At 45.9% G+C, this 13,824-nt stretch overlaps 1 protein-coding gene across 9 annotated transcripts in view; it reads left to right on the top strand.

Moving 5' to 3' along the window:
• The window catches only part of RREB1 (ras responsive element binding protein 1), a 144,832-nt gene that overhangs the window by 43,724 nt on the left and 87,284 nt on the right, over nucleotides 1-13,824 (top strand). For 2 of the 9 annotated variants that reach the window (XM_068162992.1, XM_068162990.1), the window contains exon 2: nucleotides 8,604-8,960. The exons of 5 other annotated variants lie outside the window; for them this stretch is intronic. In XM_068162992.1, the coding sequence (XP_068019093.1) occupies nucleotides 8,930-8,960 (31 nt within the window). In that variant the 5' untranslated portion in view covers nucleotides 8,604-8,929. Of the gene's footprint in view, nucleotides 1-7,103; nucleotides 7,475-8,603; nucleotides 8,961-9,653; nucleotides 9,677-13,824 lie in introns of those variants that run through there. 2 more of the 9 variants (XM_068162991.1, XM_068162993.1) reach the window with 2 other exon arrangements.

Below are 13,824 nucleotides of genomic sequence, written 5' to 3'. Positions count from 1 at the left end.
AAGTATGATTTGCAATAACCTGCCGAATGAGTCTTACTAAGCTGTGGGTGCAGGAGGGAAACAGATAGAGATTGGAGTAATATTTACTTTAGCTTCCAGTCAGAGCAAAAAGGAATGTGCCACACCTAGGATCTCTGTGTTGGCTTTTCTGGGAGCTTTGGCTACAGAGAGTGAAATACCCTCAGTGCTGAATGCACAGAGCTAAGGTGGCTGCTGTCTCTAAAAACATGCATATGAAAATGCAACCAGAGTATGACAAAGCTGCTTTGAAAGGTATCGTGGCAAAGACATTTTTAGAAACCAAACTGAAAAGGTTTCACAACAGTGAGTATCTTGGAATACTGACATTCCTCATTGGCTTTGCTGAGGTGTTGAAAGAATTCCCTCTGCCCTGCTCTCATGAGACCTACCTAGAGTACTGTGTCGAGCTTTGGAGTCTCCAGCACAAGAACGATGTGGAACTGTTAGGGTCCAAAGGTGGCTGCAAAGATAGTCAGATGGCTGGAGCACCTCTCCTGTGAAGACAGGCTGAGAGAATTAAGGTTGTTCAGCCTGGAGAAGAGAAAGCTCTAAGGAGACCTTATAGTGAATTTCCAGTATTTGAAGTGGGCCTACAGGAGAGCTGGAGAGGGACTTTTTATGAAGGCATGGAGTCACAAGATAAGGGGTAATGCCTTCAAACTGGAAGGAGCTTGGTTTAGCTTAGACATTGGAAAGAGATTCTTCCCCATGAGGATGGTGAGGTGCTAGAACAGGTTGCCCACAGAAGTTGTGGAGGCTCCAGTCCTGGAATTATTCAAAGTCAGGTTATATGGGGCCTTGAGCAACCCTGTCTCGTGGGAGGTGTCCTGTGGCAGGAGGTTTGGAACTAGACGATCGGTAAGGTCCCTTCCAACCCACATCATTCTGTGAAACCTTGGTGTCTGTAGTTATGACTAGTGCTTACTAAATAGCTTTAGGATTTTGGTTTGATTGTATAGCGTGTGTGTGTATAATATATATATTAATGTGCATTTTAATAACTTCTCTTTTTTTGCTTGGCTAGGGAAGGAGAGACTGTGGAAAGAATATTTTAAGTTTTTTGACAAGACACATGATTGAAGTGATGTATTCACCTGAAGTAGCCCAGAGCAATATTGAATAGCTCTGTTCTCCTCAGTTCTGAAAAACTCCTCAAAATGAAAGAAAAATCCCTTTTTGATTTGTTTTCCAAGAGAGAAAAAAATAATAATTTCATAATGGGTTAAACAGCTTAGTAATTCGTATTCCATTTCTTTCACACTTACCCCCACCGCCTGAGCCCTACCACTCTTGCTCTTTGCTCTTGGCCACGGAACTAATTCACAGCTGATTTCAGAGGTGGGTTTCCACGTTTGTTTTAAAATGGCTGTAGTCTTCATCTCTGGTAAATCCACCAGGTGGAAGCAGATGTGTAGACTATCTGCCTCTGCATTTGTAAATATGAGTTGGAGCAGAGGAAGTTTCTGAGAGAATAGTGTATGTGCAAAGGCAAAGAAACCCTCAGCATTGTAACACCATCAATAAAGCAAAAAATTGCAATTAACCACTAGCTGGGTTCATTGGTGGCTTTTGTTCATGTGGTGGGCTCAGTGACATCCTATTAGCCAGTTCTTCTGATGGATGGTTAGAGGTGAGTTGCTTAGCTGTTCTGAATTGCAGCAGAGAGAAGGCTGTCAAGGATGGAATGTGAAGAGCAAGATGGGAAGTGGTGTCTTAGAGAGGGGTGCTCTTCTTTGTGCTAACAAATGTTTTGGTCTATTAGTTTGGAGTGTGCTTTTCTGACCTACAAACTTGTTTGTGACTCACTGATGTCTTCTTCCCTTCTACTGTGTTCCTGATAACTACCTGCCCCCTACCTCTCTGCTCTGGCAAAAGATCATAGAATGGTTTGGGTTGGAAGGGACCTTTAATGGTTAGCTAGTCCAACCCTGCTGCAATCAGCAGGAACAGCTGCAACTACAGCAGGTCGCTTAGCCCCACCTGATCTGGAATGTTTGCAGGGATGGGGCATCCACCACTTCTCTGGGCAACCTGAGCCAGTGTTTCACCACCCTCCATGTAAAGACATTTCTTCCTTAGATCTAGTTTAAATCTCCCTCTCTTAGTTTAAAACCACCACCCATTCTCCTGTCACAAAAGGCCCTGCTAGAAAGTCTGTCCCTGTCTTTCCTATCAGCCCCTTTAATTACTGCAAGGCCATAATAAGGTCTCCCTGGAGCCTTCCTGTCTCCAGGCTGAACAAGCTCAACTCTCAGCCTGTCCTCTCAGAAGAGGAGAGGGTGGTTCCAGTCTTCTGATCATTTTTGTGGCCTCCTCTGGATCAAGTCCAACAGGTCCATGTCTCTCCTGTACTGAGGACTTCAGAGCTGGACACTACTCCAGGCTTGTTTTCCATTTTTTCTTGTCAATTATTTTTCAAGACCTAGATACCTCCTCCCTTCTCTTTCCTCATCACCTCCACACAAAAAGTCTGGAGCTTGCTGATCCTGCAGTAGATGGCAAGGCCTTTGAATCAACTCTCTCAGCCTGTCCTCACAGAAAGGGGTTCTAGTCCTCGTGCCATTGTTGGGGCCTCCTCTGGCCCCACTTAGTCTGGTCTTGAATGTGCTGAGGACTCCAGAGCTGGACCCAGCACTGCAGGTGAGGTCTCACCAAAGTGGAGGAGACCTTCAATAAAAAATAGCCTATTTGAAGTTTGGGGGATATCCTTTTGTATTCAGCCCTCAGAAAGATTTTATTTTTGAGTGCATCTTGGAAACGTGCTAAAAGTGACAGAAATTTGATTTTTATTTTGTTGAGGGATGGGTGGGAGGGCAGAGAGTGCATGTGTGGTATCAGACAGGAAACTTGAGGTGGCTCTAACTGACCTGAAATCATCCCTGTGGCTTAAAAATGCCGGTGGTCTCCCAAAGGCAGTCACTTGGAAAGAGGCCATGCTCTCCATCTTACATTGCCTGCCACGTTTCAGGTAACAGAAACACAGTGACTGGGTACTGCTACAGGGTTTTGTTCCTTGCAGCCTACACCTGTGAAGATATTTGCATTTTAAGTCCAGAGCTGTAGAACTTAGTCCTCTGCTTGTACTTAGGACAAAAACAAAATGGAGGAAGAGCTGAAAGAACCTGTTTGCATCACTTTAGACCCAGTGGGAGCTGAGGGTTAGGATTACTCTGAGAAGTAATCAGTTCACCAGAAAATGTGATAATACAGGGAAATGATGGCATTGCAAGAAGGTTCTAATTATTAGTGGCAGCAAAAACTTTATAAATAAGAAGAGAGGGAGAGAAAGTCTGGTAGCAGAAGTTGCCTGAAGGGAAGGTGACTAAGTCCATCTTAGAAATGCAGGGAATGGTGCTTCTGGATGCTGCTTGGTGTGAAACTCTTTAATGTCTAATGGAGAGGGGAGAGAGAGATCACAGCTCTGCAAAATACTTCTTAGTATCATTTTGAGTACAGGGAAACAGTTCTGGGCTTTTCTCTTTTCTTGTGGATTAAGGATTTTTGAAAGGGAACGCCAGGCCTGTGGAAATGCCTCTGTAATCACAAAGCTGAAAGTAACATGTGGCCTTTCTTGTCACTTTTAACAAGCCAAAACGTCACAGAAGTCTGCCCAGGCAAACTTTTGGTCCTGCTGTGCCCCAGTGCAATAATTATAATTGAGAAACAGCTGATAGGTCACGTCTCCAGCCCTGCACAGCGTTCTGACTTGCTACCTACATTCCATGTTTAGCTGTGAGCGATCAGATGGTGCAAGCAATGTGAGCTAGCAGTGCCTGAGGACATGCGGCCAGGCCACACGTCCTTTCCCTCTGCAGCTTTGATTTCTTTTCTCCACTCTGTCCCATCCCCTCGCTTTAAGGTGATGCATTTTACAATAAATTGCCATTTCTGGAGGGAGTCAGCTGCCTGTGGGGGAGCATCTGTGCCATTCCCATTGTGCTGTGTGTTAAATCCCAGGGCCCAAGGTTTGCAAATATTGTTTCTAAAGTAGCTGAGGACTCCAGGTGAGCTGCTTGCCTGGCTTACTGTGGACTCTGGAGCTGTGGTTGGCACATGTGGTGGCACATGGTGACAGACTGTTGCAGCACTGTTATTGATGTGACTTAATGAAGCATGAGGCGTGTTGGAGGGGGTAAATTTTTTCTTTGTGCATGGGGAAAGGGTCATTTACAAATGTTTACAAACAAACGAGTTGAAAATTATGCTTAATTCATCCCTGTAAAGACTGAGGGAGGTGGGGAGGGAGGGATTTTTTTGGACTTGTATTTGTTTTGTGCTTAGCACTGTGCTAAAGGTACAGCCAGTCCTGGACCTGGGACAAACTGGGTCGGTAAACTGAAAATCAGTAACTCATTGGCTGGTGCTGCTCTTGCTCTCTTGTTCCCCTCTTGCAGGGATGCCATGAGAGAGGTGCACTGCAGACATTTTGATTGATCATGGTAGCAGCAGTGATGTGATCATTGTAGCTTAGTTTGTCATAACTTATTTCCACTGGGTTTAACTGGAGAGCTGATCTTCAGGTAGACTTTTAAATGAGTGTTTTTTATGGCAGAGGGGTTGTGAGGAAGTTCTGAGCTGGAGAGAAGGAAGCAAGGGGCGAGCAGGAGGAGGGAGTCTGAAGATGGAGCTGGCTGTGGGTTTGTTCCACTGCATCTTTTCATCTTTCCCCGAAACTGCAGCACCATGGGAGTAGAATTACCAACAACATTCTTGCTCAGGTCTCTCATCCCTCACTCAAATAGAGGGTGTAATTTGACGATGTCTCAGCTCCTCTGTGTGAAGGCCGTTGATGAAACTTAGTGTGTACATTTTTGAGTTTGAAAAAAGAAACAAAACACCAAACTAAAAACAAAACCCAAAAACAACAACAATAAAAGACCAAACTAAAGCAAATCCCAAACCAGATCAGTTCCATGATCCCAGATCACTGTGTGGTTGCCTAGATGCTGAGACTGGCATGAGACTGGAGGGAGAATGTGTGGTTGGAGCTTCAGGGTGAAGTGAGGACTGGCAGTTTGTCCTTCTGAATTACAGCCGTGGCTTACATCAGGTTAAATCAGTCAGTACACTGCAGGCTGAGGCAAAGCAGAATGGATTAAAAACAGGTTTTCACTTTAGCCTTGAGTTTCCTCACAGCTGCAGTTCCACGTCAGCTTGTGGGGGTGCGTGTATTTCTGCATCTCAGCTGCCCTGAGATACAAGAGACATCTTTTTAGAGGGCACTTCTTATGGTCAGCATTCACTAAGAGTTTTCCTTGTTCAAACTGACGTGTCCACAACTTTCACAAATAGATTCGGAGTCTGGATTTTTATCTCTTCCTTTTCCATCCGTATCAGCTGTTATCGTCTGCAAACAGGTTAACAGGGAAGCCTTCTGGGCTGCTGCTTACTGGGTGGCCGCCCGGCACTGCCTTTGGGCTGATGCAGATAATTTCTATTGGCCAGAGTTATCTCCCTGCTGACCTTGTAGCCAGAGCTCGGCCTCTAGGTGGCATGGAAATTGTGAAAAGCAGAGCTCCTGAAAGAATTCCTGGAGGTCTGCACAAAACCTCTCTGGTTTTGTGAGAGCTGTGCTTGTGTTTTATTTTCATGGCTGAATGAGGAAAGAAAGTGCCTGGATGTTAAGTTTGCAAATTTGGAGAAGGCCATTCGAAAATCCCTTTCTTCTAAAATCCACTGTGGAGACTTCCCACATTTAGCTTAACAAGAAGCTGTTGGACCACAGCTCAAGTTGAAAACCCAGTTCTGCTGCTGTACTTGGTTGTTTGCTCACTGAGCATTGACATCTTGCTGTATGTGACACATGGCAGCTGATGGTGTCCTAGCTGTAGCCTTTCATAGCAGCATGTCTTTTCCCTGGGTTGGGTTTTACTGGACTAAACATGTTTGCATGATTTTGGGATGAAGAGTAACTTCTGATAGATATGTAAAGGAATGAGGCACAGGGGTTAATGGGGGGAATGGGGAGAGAGGGAGGAGTTTGGTGGGTTTTCCTTTTTTCTTTTTTCTTTTTCTTTTTTTTAAACTGGAGGCATCAGGCTCCTCCCCATAGCAGGGGAGAGCATAGTGCATCCAACTTAAAGACCTTTAAAGTACATGCTGAAATGGATGCTGGGAAGATACAGTACAGTGCTTGGGCACAGCTCCAAGGCTCCCAAGGCAAGTAGTATTTAAACAAGCTGAACAGCCCCTTTAGGCAAGCAGCAGGAAATCCAGCACTGAGCTTTGTGTTGTTGCATGGTCAGCAGAAGATAAAAGCTCAGGCTATGCAGCTGGGGTTCCCTCCTATCACTGGATGGCAAACTGTTAAGAGAAGATAAAAGGACAGAAAAGAACAGGGGGTCGCCTTATTGAAAAGCATTCCTTCATTTTTTAAGCTGTAGAAGTACTTTGAAATATGTTGAGCTTGACGTAAGTCACAAACAGCTCCATCGGCAGCTCTTGTGTGTGTTGGAGCTTTTCAGTCAGTCGGCAGGCAAAAGGTGAACTTGTCCCTGAGCCTCCCCAGAGATAAATGTTTAACGTGTGTAGGAGTGTGATACCCATAGCTGCCTCACAGTGGGCAGGAGCTTCCTAGAACTTTTTTTTTAGGAACAGTACATGTAGAAGTGGGACTGCCGCTGGCTGGGAAGTTCATTCCAAAATGCAGCCAGCATCCAGCTGCCTTTCCAGGTCATGCTTTCCACAGCCAGTCCTTGGTTAGGGACTATTTTAATAGTGAGGAAGAGAATTTAGAAAAATGAGGTTGCCAGTTCAAGTCATCTAATCATTATTTACCCTGTCTCTTCCCTCCTTCTCTCCTCCTTTTTTTCCCCTGCATCACAGCACTGGTGTCTTGGGGAAGAAAATGCTTCAGAGCATTTGTTACCAATTTAGCAGCAAGTACGTGCTCAAATTTGGACTTTCTGAGATCTGTGTGTGCCATATGTAGGCAAAATGCATTATTTCCTAGTTCCAGTAGAAGGGAACACAAACTTGCAGTTCCTCAGATAGTGTTTCTTCAATCTAGTAGGACTTTAATTTGTGCAGCCTTTTTGTTTTGGTAGGACGGTTAACTGGCCTCCCTAGGGTGCCTAATTGCTTATCAGGAGCTAATCAGTCCCCTGGGTATATGAAGGGATGAAACATTGCCAAGACAGAGCCTGTGACTTCCCCCAGAGGTGTGATAACCCTCCCAATTACCCCACCCTTCAGGGCGCTTGCTCACTGCTATTTTATAGACCTCGTTACTTCAAAAATAATCTTACAAAGTTTTAAGGGAATATGTTTGCTGGGGAGCCTTTGAGCTTGTCAGCTCATGTCTTTCAAATGTCAAATCCGTGCTGAATAACGCGCCGAGTTCTGTGTGTAATGTGATGGACAAGTTGCTGCTGCCACTTGTGTTAACGAAGGTGCCTACCTCCATTGCCTCCAGACCCAAAGGGATGAAGAAAGGGACAGTTTCTGTCACCAGGTAGGGGTGGCGAAATCTTACAGCTTTAGAAACCCCATTTGAAGTTTAGATGAAAGAAGGAGTGAAAGAAATGTTACTGTCCTCTAATTTTTGCTAGAAGGATGGTTGCACATTGCTGTGTGTGAGATGTGTGGGTACAAGAGAATAGTTTTGCACCTTAGAGTGAGAAATTTAGCTGGTGGTTTTGTTTGCGTTCTCCTTTTACTGTCTTCTTTTAACTCATTCAAATATGTACTTACCTGCTGCCATACCAGCAGCACTGCTTAGGACAAGGGACAGTGGATGCAAAACGGTACCCAGGAGGTTCCATGTGATCGTGAGGAAAATCTTTGCTGTGAGGGTGTTGGAGCCCTGGGTCAGGCTATCCAGAGAAGGTGCGAGTCTCCTCTGGAGAGATTCCAAACCCATCTGAACAACCTGCCGTGGGTGACCCTGCTTTAGCAGGGAGGTTGAACTAGGTATCTCCAGAGGTCCTTTTCAACACCCACCATTCTGTGGAAACTATAAGGCAAGGTGATTTCAATTTTAGAATGAAACAAAAGTGGCTTCATGGGTGTGTACAATAAAAATGACCGAGAAGATGTTCATGTGGAAGCATCACTCCTCACAAGTATGAATTTTGATACCATAGCTCTGATTCTCATACCTCAGTGTTACTTCACTTTGTGTACATATAGGAAAGCAATTAGTCAAAGCTTCCCTGGCAAGCTCTTTCTGTCCCACTGCAGAAATGGGGTGGGAGTGAGTGGGTGTACCTGGTCAATTTTTTAATTGTCATTCATTTTTCTCTCTGGTGATCACTTGCAGCTACTACTTTGCACAATTCATACTAGGTAGTTTCAGGCTAATGTTCTGGTATATTATGTATCAATGAGAGTTAGCAGAAGTAAATGAGTTTCCCTTTTCATACATGAATTGTGGGAAGAATTGCCAGTCTCATCTGTTTGACAGCAACATAGAAAGCATTAGTACTGGAATTGGTTTTATGGAAGTGGAGGGTGGTTTTGGACTAGCAAGCAGACAGTTTTTTGTCTGGAAGAATAGCAACTTTGAAACTTCATTTACTGAAGAAACCTGTTCACAGTTTTGTCTGTTTTTTGTGTTTTTGTTTTGTTTTGTTTTTCCCCAGCGTTCCTGAAATAAACTTCCTGCAATTCTTTGCAGTGTGCAGGTGTCTGGACTCCCCCCTTTACTCATGGTCGCCTGTGCAGCCCATCAGGCGACTGAAGGCTGTGCCTAAAATTCTGCCGGCAGTGCAAGCACACTGAAATGGTCTTGATCTAGTTACGGTGGACACCTTGTACAGCTGCAGGCTGTAGCATCCCTGAGTGTTGTGTTCCAGGAGTCTACACGTGTGGAGGACTGCCTGGAATAGAAAAAGGAAAGCTGCAGAGATTGTAAGCTGCTGCTTGATCCGTGTGGCTGTTGTGCCGAGGAGCATCAGAACTTTGCTGGATGGATCCGACAGCTCATTGCAGAGTAGAGGGTCAGTCTCGCTTGGTATTTGCAGTTCTTAACATTAGTGGATTTTATTTTTTGTTGTTGTTTGCTTTGCTTTTGTGTTTTTCTCTGTGTGCATAAGAGGATTGCAGCCTCACAACCAGAATGCTCGCGTTCAGGAAACTTAAGGCTGTTCGTACTGAAGGGCTTTGAAGATCAGCAGGCATTTCCTCCAGGGTTTACAGCATTGTTGGAGGAACCAGTTCCTGCAGAAGTCTTCAGGCCTATCCTCCTGACTTTGGTGATTCCTTACCTCACCAACACATGGATTATGCTGTTTGCAGACTGTCTAAGCTACATGGTGACCTCCTTGGATTCCTCATGAGCTCTTACAAGGCTGGGCCTGTGTACTTTGTAAAATCCTTTAGAAATGCCTGCTGGGCTTCTAAAGTCCCAGAGCAAAAGGCTGTATACTACACGGAACTTGGAACGTCAGCAGCTGGATGTGGCCGTGGATGAAGGGGGGGTTGTGTCTGTGTATGCAGTTCTTGTTTTGAAAATACATCTTCAAGTCAGATTGAGATATGTCATTCCTGAGAAGGCTTCTTGTGCTCATCTGATGAAACTGAGGGACTTTTGAATTCCATGAGAAATTGTTGAATTGGATCTCTCTGCCCTTTTTTTTTGCCTTTATGTTTCAGTCCATGAAAATTAACAGATGCTGTTTCATTTTTTTCAGCATGCAGAAAGCACCTCCCACAGGTTAGTTTTCATTGGGTGCTCTTAAAAATAGAAAGAAAACTCTTAGTGAAGAATGCTATTGGTAAAGAGCTGCTTAAAATTTTCCTGATGGCTTTCCTGTGAGGCTCTCAACTCAGAGAATTTTACCAGCATCATCTACTGCTGTAATTAATTTACCTAACTAAAGCAAGAAGGGGTCTTTGTATTGCCCAATTCAGAGTTCTGCAAACAACCCTGAAGGCTATCTGTCCAGCTGGTGTAAGCTGGTGGGTGTGATCACAGGACTTGGCAACTTGTTCTTCAGGGGTGGGAGAAAGGCTGGGTTCTCCTTACACCTGGAGGAAACAACAAACCTCAGTTTGAGTGATTTGTTCTGCTTTGGCCTATATGTATCTAGAATAACCCCAGGTAAAATGAAACAGCTAGTTTGTGTCTTAACTCTGTTTCAAAATAACAGAGAATGGCAACCAATGGTCATCTGTGCTCGATATCATGTGGAAATGATGTAGATGCGTATCTGTTTCTGGTTCCTGGCAGGCTGCATGAGGTGATTGACTTGAGAACTGTTTGTACATCATGGGGTGCAGTGCCAGGGTTGCCTTTGGCTTATGGCTCTGCTGAGGGTCTGCCTGCTGTGGAGACACAAGCTAGGAAGGAGCACTGCAGGTTATCTTGCTTGTGAGAAAGCTGTGTAGCCACTTTGGATGTTGCCATTTCAGCTGACATTACAAATGCCTCCCCCCGGGGTGGATGGGAAGGTGAGGGTTGTACAGCACCCTTTGCTCCAACAACCTTTCCTCTCCGTGGCATGTGTTGTCCCCCTGTTAAATTTCAAGCTAGAACTCTCTGATTAAAAAGTCTGGGCTGGGGGTAGTGGTGTATGTGTTCCTGAACATTTTAAATTGTCCTGATGATAGATATTTTTGTTGCTTGGAGAGTGTGACAAGGGGAGAATAGTTCCTGTGCTGACCAGAAACAGAAGGCAGGAAGATAATGATGTTAACAAGGTGGGGGAGAAAAGGAGGTGTTTGTTTAGAAAAAGCCTAGTCAGTAGAGCCTGTGGAGCAAAGGAACCCTGCTGATAACACAGATGAAATAGTCTGCCTCTTTCCTAACTTTAGAGGAGTGGAGCTTTGTAATAAATGGCTGCCATGTGGCAGCTGTCTCCCAGCTTCGTGAGTTTGGCAGTAGTTAATCCTGTCAGCAAGTCATGCTCCCTGGAAAAGAGCAGCCAGAAGAACTGCAAACTCTTGAATCATTCTCTCTTCAAAATATTTGCATGTTGAATCCCTCTCTGCTAAAAAACGAGTTTGGTATTTGGTGGAGGTTCTCATCTTTAAGCAGCACTGAAGTGCAGCGGAGCTGGCTCTTAGATAAAATGTTAGAAACAGTGAGACGTTGTGATTCTTTTCCCTCCTTAAGAAAGAAAAAAACAACCAACAAACATTTTAGTTTTGGAAGGTATACGTTCCAGGGTACAAAATGTGCTGAGGAGAGAAGGGTCTGCCTGTGTTGCTATTCCTGTGTGTTAAGAAATTAAAGCTTGAGCTTCTGCGATCATGAGTATCCTTAGAAGCGTGAGGCTTTAAAATCAATTTGCTCATTCCAATTTGCTCTTTGTGTTTTGCTGAGCATGCAGTGTTTCTGTCCTTCCTCCACAAGCTGGAAAGAATTCTACTTCGAAACAAAAAAGTTAAAACTCAAACTTTGACTTAAAATCTCAAATTGTGAAGGTTGACAATGCTACTACCAGGAAATGAGTTTTAATCCATGTAGGATCTACTCTTTGTTTCCTTATGCAGTGCATCATTTTACTGCGTTATCTTGTGAGATGCAAAGTGCTTTGGTGTGCTACCTGGTATGGTGTTTCAAGCAGAGAGAGTGCTGGCACCTCCCACAAAGGATGTGTTGGGGGCTCTGTAGTAAGTGAACCAATGTTGTTCTCCTTGGGTTTGCCTGGGTGAGGGAATTTACTAGCATGTGGATGCGGTTACAGTGGTGCAACGCCATGTGGGACATGGCTACTCCACAAGGAGAGAGTCTTTTCCTGGTTTAACTTAGCCTGAATGGGTTTTGTGACACTACCCATGCATTCAGGGCCCTCAGTGAAGCTGTGTCCTGGAGGAATTGGATCAAAACCAGGGTACCTCACAAGAAGCAGGGCACTGGCACAGGAGATCTTCTCTATCTTCCTCAGCATACTTGATTCTGCCTCTCTAATCCCGCTCTAACCCATTCTGCTGCGTGCACACAGTTCTGGCCATGTGTGAAGAGCAAGTGTGAGAGAGTGAAACGTTTGTTTGTTCCTTCATCCAGAGATTTGCTTTAAACCTTCACCTTGAGTTATGGGTCCAAAGCTCCCCTTGGCTGAGCTGTTGGCCATCAGGGTGAGGGATAGGCATGGGGACAGGCCCCCTCTTCCTCCCTCTCTGACAGCTGCAGGTGCCAACTGCCAGCAAGCAGCCTGGCTGCATGGTTTTGTGGCTTTTCTTCCTCTCATCGTTACTGTTCCTTCTTGTTTCCATCATGCCATGTGGAGGAACAACCAGATGATTGTCTCCTCTCAGGGTGGGTTGCCTGGGCATTTGCACTGTTGGTTTGTATGGCACAGGAGCCCCTGTTTTTCAGTGACACTAGGGGCAATTAGTGGCGGGCTAGGGCTGTGCTGCTGCTGCACAGATGCTTGCTCTTGGCCCACCTTAAAAGGACAAGATATCCTGTGGTTGAGACTGGCTATATATTGTTGGGGATGTCAGCATCTCTGTCACAGCTACCCAGCTGAGCCCAGATTTGCCCTCCCCACATCCCTGCAGCCTCTCCTCAGCTGAAGCCAAGGGGAGCTGTAATTCAGACTGTTTGGAGGGGAGGTTGCTTTTCTTCTCGGTTACTCCTCAGAAATGTTTTCCAGCTGGCTATCCCAAGTGCAATTCATCTAGCTCACCCCTCAGGCTCTTGGACAAGTATCTTGTTCCCTCAGCACAGTGCTTGCTTAGCCATGTAGGTGATGGGACATCAACCTATAGCTTCTCCCTTATTCAGAGTTTTAAGCTAAATGAGTTTGTCAGGGCAAAGCAAAAATGAAAAAAAATCACCTAACCAAACCCACAGAGCCTGCATTTTAGATTGTTTCCTCATTTTGTGTCACTTGTCCCCTCTTGCATGTCTGAGGCAGAAGCAGTAGATGAAGTTTTGTGTCCTTGGGCTGTGCTTTGTTGGGGTCCCCCGCAGGCAGGCCTGCCTCCTTTTCCTCAGGAGACATGTGTAATTGAGGCACCCACTGGTCCTTGTTTCATCATTCTCCTGCCTCTCCACTCTCTGGCCTTGCCCTCACCTCCTTCAGGGCTGTGTGGGTGGTGGTGACTTGGCGCGCAGCATGACCCTGCTTGCCTGACCCATTCCCACCTACTCAAGGCACCTTCATCCCTCCTGCTGAGGGAAGAGCTTTCAGGGTCTGCTTCCTCTGGCCCCTTGCTCCGCTCTGGGTTCCCACCCTCTCTCATACTGCATCCCGAAGCTGTCCCCTCACCCGGTGGGATGTGAGCCAGCCCTGGCCTGAGGGACAGATGTGGCAGCTGGAGCGGGGAAGGCTGATCGTTGTGGGGAGAGACCCCGGGCTGTGTGCCAAAGAGCACCACCCCGCTGCGGCTGGTGCCAGCCCTGGGTGCGGGGGACAGGACGCAGAGGGACTTTCTCGGGTCGCCACTTCATCTAAGGCAAATAAGCTGGAGTCAATGCCAAGAAACACATTGACTTCCTGGAACTCAGCAAGCCGTCCGCACAGCTGTCCCCGCTCCCCAAACACATGCAAAGCAGAGCTTATAAAGACAGACAGTATTGCTTTTGTGACCCTCCTCAGCCAGCTGGGAGGGTGCAGGGAGGGCATGTGCCAGGTAAAGCCTAAGGCTCATCTTCTCTCACATTCCCCCTGTGTCGTCATGGTTCCTGGTGGCTGGGGGGAGCCAGGCTCCCTCCCACTGGCCTCCCAAGGGCTGCATGAGCAGGCAGGGATGAGGATGGAGAGGTGTTTGCCGTTGTCTACACAGGAAGGAGTGGAGGGATGTCTGCTTACAGCCACTTCATTACCTTGCTGTTGCCCTGACGATATTTTTTCATGTGTCTAAAAGTGGTGTTCCACTTTTACCCGCCCAGGTTTCTTCAGCTGTCTTTGA

Source organism: Melanerpes formicivorus, unplaced genomic scaffold (assembly GCF_026170545.1).
Source record: "Melanerpes formicivorus ecotype bairdi unplaced genomic scaffold, bMelFor1.0.p_v2 SCAF_69, whole genome shotgun sequence".
Classification (NCBI taxonomy): domain Eukaryota; kingdom Metazoa; phylum Chordata; class Aves; order Piciformes; family Picidae; genus Melanerpes; species Melanerpes formicivorus.
This window is presented reverse-complemented; position numbering and strand designations above follow the sequence as displayed.